A 9,218-nucleotide genomic window follows, 5' to 3' on the forward strand; every position below is an offset into this window, starting at 1 on the left:
TGAAGCATTAATGTGCCATTGGGAAAATTTCAAGGTTATTTAAATATATATATATATATATATATATATATATATATATATATATATATATATATATATATATTTCAGAAGAAAATGAGCACCAATAAGGCAACAAGACCACATCAAACTATTAATGGCGCTCAGACCGAGCCAAAGTAGCTGAGCCAGAAACTTGAACTCCCACACACAAGCCACACAGGGCAACTAAGGCAGAGGAGAAGAGGAAACAACATATTCACGCTAAACTTACAAGGCTGAATTCATTTGTCACATGTTAGCTTGGTTCGGAGAGAATTGCATCGGTACATCATGCTCGGACAGAATTGCATTTTTCTCCAACGGATCATTTAACCAATTCAATTTGTAATAGCTGACCACACCTGACGTGTGGTTGGAGAGAATTGCATCTTTTAGGGCATGAACTATGGTGGTATGTGAACACACTGCCTCACGAAAAAAAGTAACTTGAGGCATCTATATTAATTTTTTCTCCCCGATGCAAGCTACCACTAGTGAGCATCATCAAAAAATGGAAAGTAAAGACTCTAATGCACATGCATCTCTACTCTTCACTCCATCATTTTCAGCTTTTTACACCGGATCATACTTTTTCTTTTGAAACACCCGCCTCCTGAAAAGGATTCGGCTTCTTCTTCATAATCTGTTTTTCCTGACATCCGATCCTACATGACATGTGAGCATGACCCTGAGGCTATGCATTGGCCATGCCCTTAGGCAGTTTGCAGCACTCGTCACGGCGGGACTCGTTACACACTGACTTTAAAGAGTCTTTTGGTTCCCTGCAGAAGAAAAAGGAGACGAGTGTATAGGTTGGTAGCACGTCACGTACAGGCTGATACATCATTATTACAGCAAAACTTTGGAGATATGGGACAACTTTTGCGCAAAGAAAAGGGATAGGAGATAAATGTACAGTTACCTCGTGCTCATATATAGTCCTCGACATCCTTTAGTTGCAGGTCTCACGGCCCCAACGATTCCTTGTCGAATGTGGAGTCATGCGTGCTCACAGTCGCACTGGTAAATATCTGTACCTATCGACCGATTTGCGTGGCTGGAGTTGAACGCGCGTGATGCACGTGCAGGTGGGAGCATATATATACAGTTACATCGGAGCCGCGTGCACGACTCACCAGAAGAGCAGAATTACTACCTCGTTGGCTTGAGTTGCCAAGAGAACTGTAGTAGTGAGTAGCTGAGCTAGTGACAGGGAGGATATGGCGCCGGCGGAAGGGAATGTGAGTAGGAAGACGGCGTGCGTCGATGCTATGCCAATTCCCCCCCCCCCCCCCCCCCCCTCCTTGGCTCCCGCGTCGTCCCCCTTGGGCGACTCGGGGGCGACTAGGGTTTCCCCGACGCCGCCACCCTCTCCAGCCCCCCCTCCCCTTGCCGCCGCTAGAGGTACGCCAGCCTAGGAGGCTGCCGATGAAGGTGGCGGCGAGGCTCCCCGTCGCTTCGTCCCTTGGCGAAGGACCCTGGACGCCGGGGCGGCGGCCCCGGACGGCGAGGCGGCGCCACCTTCGCGGTAGGTGGCGGGCGGGGGATGCGGCGGACGGCCTCCTCGGCAGCTTGGGCAGCGAGGAGCCGGCAGGAGGTGGTCGTGGTGTGGGCTTCTTCCACTCCAGATCTGAAGGTCGTGCTTCTCTCCCCCTCTGCTCCACTCCCCCCTCTGGCGGTGTCCGATCTGTGGCTTTCGCTATCAGATCCGGTGCTGGCGGGGTGATGGTGGTATATGACTGCGTCTGGGGTAATCCCATGGCCGGTTCTCCGGCCACGGCGGCGACGGCGCGTGTGCGTGTGGTTTTCCTCCCTGGAGGCGCCGTTTAGGACCTGTTTCTTTCCACCCCCGTCCCGGATCCCGGGTGAAAGCCCAAAACCCGTCCCGGGTGGGGCGACGGCGGCGCCATGCGCGTCGTTCTCTCCTTGGAGACGCCGCCTGGGGCTCTCTGGTTCTTCGGGAGAGTGGTTGTGAGGTTGGAGAGCACTCGTCGGCGGTGAGCCCAAGGGGTGATTTTTTTTTGTGTAGGGTGTGTGTTCCTACAGGTGTATGCCTTGACGGAGTAATGCTCTGCGGCGCCAAGGTCGTGGTGTGTCATGGTGGCTCTGCTCCAGAGCCGGGTTGGAGGGGGATAGGGTTCCTCTTCCCGTTGACAGCCCCACGACGTGCACCGCGGAAGCCTCTTCCCTTGTGCGGACACTGGAGCGGCACCTGGTGCTTCCAACTTTCTTCCCTGGTGCTCTGCATTGCTTCTTCGACGATCCTCCCGGCAGCTTTCCTTCTGTTTCTCGGTGTCCAAGGAAGGTGGCAGTGCAGCGGATGTGGTGTGTCTTTGGTGTGACGAGGACCGATAGTGTACTTGCTCTGGTGTGTTGGCCGGCGCCTGCTCTAGCTCTCGGGTGAGCTCCCAACGATCCGATGGTGCGGCGCCTTCGAGCCTAGGCGAGAGGATAGGGTTTCTCTTCGGCGTTGGAAGACAGGTGCTCGTTTTGTCCGATGCTCCATGGTCAGGCGACCCCCGGTGCCTCCATGCTACTGACTGAACCTCGATGCTTCTTTGTTCTCCTGTCTTTGGTCCCGGGGTGCAGCGGGCTTCGACATTACTTGCAGGACTTTCTCGTGTATTTTCTTGGTGTGCAGTAGTGTGCGTTGCGTTGTAAGCTGTTCAGTCAGCTTCCATGTATCTTTCGGTCGCTCATGCTTGGTGGCCTTGTGTAATCCTGTCCGGTTGATGACTTTGTTAATTCAAAACTGGGCTCTTCTTGAGCTTTCGTTCTAAAAAAAAAAGACGGCGTGCGTCACCGGAGGGAGTGGGTATATCGCGTCGGCGCTGGTGAAGATGCTGCTGGAGAAGGGGTACGCCGTGAAGACCACCGTCAGGAACCCCGGTATAATTGCTTGCTCTAGATCTTCATTTACCTCTTGTGAAATCGTCAGAACTTACTGAATGAAATGGTCATATGCGTCGTGGTGTGTTGGATTCTCAGATGACACGGAAAAGACCGCGCATCTCAAGGCCTTGGAAGCGCTCGGACCCTTGGAGGTCTTCCGCGCCGATCTGAACGAAGAGGGCAGCTTCGACAATGCTGTCGCCGGCTGCGACTACGCCTTCCTCGTCGCCGCTCCGGTGACCCTCTTGCCGGAGAACCCTGAGGTAAGCAACCACCACCACACTACAGTTTTAACTTCACTGAGGTTATGGTTAACCCACTATCGAGTATTGAGTATTGGCAATGTTTGCTTTCCTTTCATGTGTGGTGTCAGGAAGAAGTGATCCAGCCAGCGATTCAGGGAACCCTGAACGTGATGAGGTCGTGCGTGAAGGCGGGGACGGTGAAGCGCGTGGTCCTCACATCGTCCACGGCCGCCATCTCCAGCCGGCCGCTGCAAGGTGAAGGCCATGTCCTGGATGAGGAATCCTGGTCCGATGTCGAGTACCTCAGGGCCAACAAGATCGGTACCTGGGTGCGTACACATCTATCGTCTATGCATGCATCTTCAGTCAAGTTGAAAGTAGCATAAAAAAGTTTGGAATGACGCCGTAAGTGCAGGCGTACCCTGCGTCGAAGGTGCTCGCGGAGAAGGCAGCGATGGCGTTCGCGGAGGAGAAGGGCCTCAGCCTGGTCACCGTGTGCCCCGTCGTCGTCGTCGGCAGGGCCCCGGCGACAAAGGTGACGACCAGCGTCCCCGAGATCCTCTCCTTGCTATCCGGTACGTGAGGCCTCAAACTGAAACGCGCGCACAAAAATTATGCAGTGATGCATCCGTGGAGACGGTGTGTGATGGATGATTTCAGGCGACGACGACATGGTCGACAGACTGGAACTCATCGAGCAGGCGTCGGGGTCGATCCCGTTGGTCCACATCGAGGAGGTGTGCCGCGCCGAGATATTCACCGCCGAGGAGGCCACGTCGGGGCGGTACATCGTGTGCACCCTCAACACCTCCGGCGTGGCGCTCGCCCACTTCCTGGCGGCCAAGTACCCGCAGTACGAAATCAACACAGATCAGTAAGTACACGACGTGTTACATAAAAGCTGGAGTACTAGTTGTGCGAGAAATGCTACATACTCGGGCTGCTCTTTACGGAATCAACGGAGAGGCTGAGCTGGGTTTTTTTTTAATCAGAAATGATGAATCCCGAAAGTTTGGATTTTAAGCATGACAACCTAAACGTTTTTCATGGCAACTTTAATTCATGCGAGGTTGGCAAACATGACAATTTTCTGAAAAAAAAAACAAATTAAGGCAAAGTTGCCATGTCTTAACAACTAAACTTGTCATCTCGCATCAACTAAATTTGCCATGAAAAAACATTCAGGATGACAAGCTTAACATCCGAATGTTCGGGATTTATTGAGGTCCTTTTTAATTGGGTAGAAATCTGATGAAGGGCCCACCCCAACTGAGAATCAGGGGGGCGATGAGATTAGTTATCGTCCCGTAAAACCTCCGTAGTTGGGCCGTGCATCTAGAATTATCGTTAATTGTGCGATGCACTTGACCACCAATAACGCTAGACCTACAAAGAAGTATAAAGATTTACTTGACCTTTCAAACTAATTCTCTCTCACCCCCTTATTTTAAGTCGAGTGGGTGATAACCCACAAGTATAGGGGATCGCAATAGCTTTCGAGGGTAGAGTATTTAACCCAAATTTATTGATTCAACACAAGGCGAGTCAAAGAATATTCTCAAGTATTAGCAGCTGAGTTGTCAATTCAACCACACCTGGAAACTTAGTATCTGCAGCAAAGTGTTTAGTAGCAAAGTAATATGATAGTGGAGGTAGCGGCAACAAAAGTAAAGACAGCAAAAGTAATGTTTTTGGTATTTTGTAGTGATTGTAACAGTAGCAGCGGGAAAGTAAATAAGCGTAAACCAGTATATGAAAAACTCGTAGGCACCGGATCAGTGATAGATAATTATGTCGGATGCGGTTCATCATGTAACAGTCGTAACATAGGGTGACACAGAACTAGCTCCAATTCATCAATGTAATGTAGGCATGTATTCCGTATATAGTCATACATGCTTATGGAAAAGAACTTGCATGACACCTTTTGTCCTACCCTCCCGTGGCAGCGGGGTCTTTTTGGAAACTAAGGGATATTAAGGCCTCCTTTTAATAGAGAACCGGAATAAAGCATTAGCACATAATGAATACATGAACTCCTCAAACTATGGTCATCACTGGGATTGGTCCCGATTATTGTCACTTCGGGGTTGCCGGATCATAACACATAGTAGGTGACTATAGACTTGCAAGATAGGATCAAGAACTCACATATATTCATGAAAATATAATAGGTTCACATCTGAAATCATGACACTCGGGCCCTAGTGACAAGCATTAAGCATAGCAAAGTCATAGCAACATCAATCTCAGAACATAATGGATACTAGGGATCAAACCCTAAGAAAACTAACTCGATTACATGATAAATCTCATCCAACCCATCACCGTCCAGCAAGCCTACGATGGAATTACTCACGCACGGCGGTGAGCATCTTGAAATTGGTGATGGAGGATGGTTGATGATGACGACGGCGACGAATCCCCCTCTCCGGAGCCCCGAACGGACTCCAGATCAGCCCTCCCTAGAGGTTTTAGGGCTTGGCGGCGGCTCCATATCGTAAAACGCGATGATTTATTCTCTCTGATTTTTTTTCTCTCCGAAAGCAAATATATAGAGTTGGAGTTCGCGTTGGAGGGTTTCTAGGGGGCCCACGAGGTAGGGGGCGCGCCCTAGGGGGGGCGCCCCTCACCCTCGTGAGAAGGGTGTGGGCCCCTTGGTCTTCATCTTTGGCGAGGATTTTTTATTGTTTTTTCTAAGATGTTCCGTGGAGTTTCAGGTCATTCCGAGAATATTTGTTTTCTGCACATAAAACAACACCATGGCAATTCTGCTAAAAACAGCGTCAGTCCGGGTTAGTTCCATTCAAATCATACAAGTTAGAGTCCAAAACAAGGGCAAAAGTGTTTGGAAAAGTAGATACGACGGAGACGTATCAGTGGGCTCCTTAATCCCACCATTACCAATCACAATCCTCTACTCAGTTTGTAGTAAAATCTTTATTAAGCAAAACCTTTATAGATGTAGCATTACTCCTTGATCACTGACGATGCGTGGGCTTGTGTTTGCTTGCAGTATTGGTGGTCTTCCGGAGAAGCCCAGGGTGTGCATTTGGTCGGACAAGATCGTCAAGGAAGGGTTCGAGTACAAGTACACTAACCTGGACGAGATATACGACGACGTCGTCGTGTACGGGAGGGCCTTGGGAGTCCTTCCATACTGACATGATGGGTCTCTCCATTGTGTCATCTTAGAACAAAACGATGGATGTGCTTGCAAAATAAATCCTTTACGGCGTCCTGGCCGACGGGAGGCTAATTTTCTCTCTTTTCTTTCAGCTGTGTTGTTCTTCACTGTCTCGGTTATGATTGTGACATTGGTTTGTGTAGTAGTTGTCTCAACATGGTGGCCTTACCTCCAACATGATCGAGATGTGGGGTTTGTGTCACCTCGATTTGGGGTTCCAGATTATGTTATCTGGTTAACCAGGGACTTATCTTCAGCTCCTTTGTACTCGGATGGATCTATGAACTCACTTGTCCTAGACATTAAGGTGCCATTATCTCAACGCTCGTCTTGGTCCATAATTTGAATTCCGGATACAACATGCCTTATATTACTTTCTTTCGTGATATAAAATCATAGATTATAGCTATTCAAAACTTCTTAACTAAGTCAACATAAAAGCATTGCATAAGGATAATATAAGTGTCATGACAATTCCATAGTCCATACAAGAGAAAAGATGCCATATGATAAATTTCTTCTCTCATTCTTACAAGCCTTCATTTAAAATTTAGTGATTTTCCTGAGTCATGTTTGGTTTTGTAGGACAATTTATAGCCTACAATTGTAACTCATTTGTACATTCTATACATGATTAGAGCTCATAATTTTCATCCTACATGGCAACAAACCACTAAGATGAACGTCCACACAGACATGGTCAAGCCCACTATTTATCATAGGAAAATGCTAATGTGATGCATTAGGGGTTTCATAGTCTTCAGTCTACCTTGGCTCAGCCACTATTAGGAAAAGGGCTATATATGATATGGCCACTAATGATGCACCAGACATGTGGTGCGTCACTACTATATAGTAATGGCGCACCATGAGTCGGTGCGCCATTAGTTTGGTAGACACTAATGGAGCACCAGACCCACGGTGCGCCATTAGTAATAAATTTTTTTCCAAAAATTCTAATGGCGCACCAGGGAGTAGTGCGCCATTACTAGTTTAACTAGTAATGGCGCACCTCCTACACAGTGCACCACTACTATTTTTTTGTTGCAAAACTACTAATGGCGCACCTCAACCTGGTGCGCCATTAGTGACAAGGGTTACTAATGGCGCATTTGTCTGTGGTGCGCCATTAGTAACATGGGACCAGCTAGATATTTTGGACAGCCACACCTACACACTCACTTTCCCCACTTCATTCTCTCCACCTCCTCCTCCAAGCTTGTGTCGGCTGCCTCCTCCTCCTCACCTCATTTGCATCATAGATTCATCAAAATTAAGTGGTTAAATTACCTTTTTTTATAGGTAAGTAAGGGGAAAGCTATCTTTATGTTGTAGATCTACTTTTTTTCTCCCTAGCTCGCTCCAACAACGTGCACATGCACTTTTTATGGCCTTGCTAGATCTATGTATGTTTGTGGTATTGCATATATGTTTGTGTTTGCAGGTACCGGTATTTGAAATACGATAGTTGCCAATATTTTGCCGGAATGTTGATTCATTTCCGTTTCAGCGAGAATTTTGGCACTAGGGGAAGTCATGCCAAATTTTTTCTTGGTTCTAAAATATCGTTTTGCTCTACCCCACAGGCGACCATGGTCCACACGATGACCGAAGGCATCGTGAATAGGTTTTTGAGCTCTGCGAAGGCCGAGATGCTTCAAAAGAACGAGACAGAGATAAGATGTCCGTGTCGAAGATGCAAGCTGAAGAGCCTTACTGCGGACCCGAATTCCGGGCAGGTGCGGGGCCACCTGCTCTTGCGTGGTTTCATGGATGGCTATCGGTGGCAAGGTGATGAGGATGACTATGAAGTTGTCCATGGGGGCCGGGCAAGAAATGAGGAAGGGCGGCAAGACAACCACCGCGGCGAGGGTGGGCGAGAAGATGAAGAATCTCCAGGACATGATCACGACGGTGATGCTGTACACAGTCATCATGTAGAAGATGTCGGACATGATGATGAGGAAGAACAAGACGAAGGGCATGATCATGAAGATGAAGATGCCGGAGCAGACGACGATGGAGGCTGGGTGCAGGACCCTCATATTCAAGAGCTGCTTCTCAAGCAGACGGATAACACAAGAGCTGCCACCCGAGAGAAAGACAAGCTGGATCAACTGGAGATAGACGCGGTTACTCCATTGTATGAAGGATGCAGGCCCGAGGATACCCTCTTGAAAGTAACGCTCATGGCTCTAGAGATGAAGGTAAAACACAAAATGACCGACGCATGCTTCGACGAGAACATGTCATTCTGGCACGAACGTCTTCCCAAGGGGAACAAGTGCCCGACCAGTTTCAAGGAGGCAAAGAAAATCGTGTGTCCTCTGGATTTACCGCACATGAAATACCATGTGTGCATGAACAATTGCATCATTTATCGGGACGAGCACGCGGAGTCTACCATATGTCCAGTGTGCGGTGTCACTCGATACAAGAAGAGGAAGAAAGCTCCTCGAGAAGTGGTGTGGTACTTTCTGATCACTCCTCGTCTGTAGCGATATTTCGCGGACCCTAAGGTAGCAAAGCTCCTGCGTTGGCACGCCGATAGGGAGGAGAAGAAGCGGGAAGATGACGGAAATGATCCGGAGATAAATAAAAATGACAAGATGCTGAGTCACCCTAAGAATGTGAGCCAGTGGCAAGCGTTGAACTTCGAAGATCCAGAATTTGGGAACGATCCAAGGAACATCGTGCTAGGCGCGAGCACCGATGGAGTCAATTCGTTTGGCAGCCAGAGAAGCACACATAGCACCTGGCCTGTGTTTGTGTGGATGTACAACCTTCCCCCCTTGTTGTGCATGAAGAGGAGGTACATTCACATGAGTATGCTAATTGAAGGGCCGAAACAACCA

The 9,218-nt window shown here is 48.7% G+C and overlaps 1 protein-coding gene across 1 annotated transcript; it reads left to right on the forward strand.

Moving 5' to 3' along the window:
• The first annotated feature begins 1,259 nt into the window (after positions 1 to 1,259).
• On the forward strand, positions 1,260 to 6,420 carry LOC123186212 (anthocyanidin reductase ((2S)-flavan-3-ol-forming)-like). Its single transcript, XM_044597997.1, has 7 exons — positions 1,260 to 1,301; positions 2,829 to 2,928; positions 3,028 to 3,194; positions 3,305 to 3,505; positions 3,592 to 3,751; positions 3,837 to 4,050; positions 6,193 to 6,420. Exons 1-7 carry the CDS (start codon positions 1,260 to 1,262, stop codon positions 6,338 to 6,340), a joined length of 1,032 nt encoding a protein of 343 aa, XP_044453932.1. The 3' UTR covers positions 6,341 to 6,420.
• The last annotated feature ends 2,798 nt before the right edge of the window (positions 6,421 to 9,218 follow it).

Source organism: Triticum aestivum, chromosome 2A (genome assembly GCF_018294505.1).
Source record: "Triticum aestivum cultivar Chinese Spring chromosome 2A, IWGSC CS RefSeq v2.1, whole genome shotgun sequence".
NCBI lineage: Eukaryota > Viridiplantae > Streptophyta > Magnoliopsida > Poales > Poaceae > Triticum > Triticum aestivum.

Bases quoted from the DNA above. Each gene is read 5' to 3' on its own strand.
- LOC123186212 (XM_044597997.1), top strand. From the start codon at position 1,260: ATGGCGCCGGCGGAAGGGAATGTGAGTAGGAAGACGGCGTGC. The intron at 1,302-2,828 runs GTCGATGCTATG...TAAAAAAAAAAG, and splicing joins TGAGTAGGAAGACGGCGTGC to ACGGCGTGCGTCACCGGAGG. The intron at 4,051-6,192 runs GTAAGTACACGA...GTTTGCTTGCAG, and splicing joins TACGAAATCAACACAGATCA to TATTGGTGGTCTTCCGGAGA.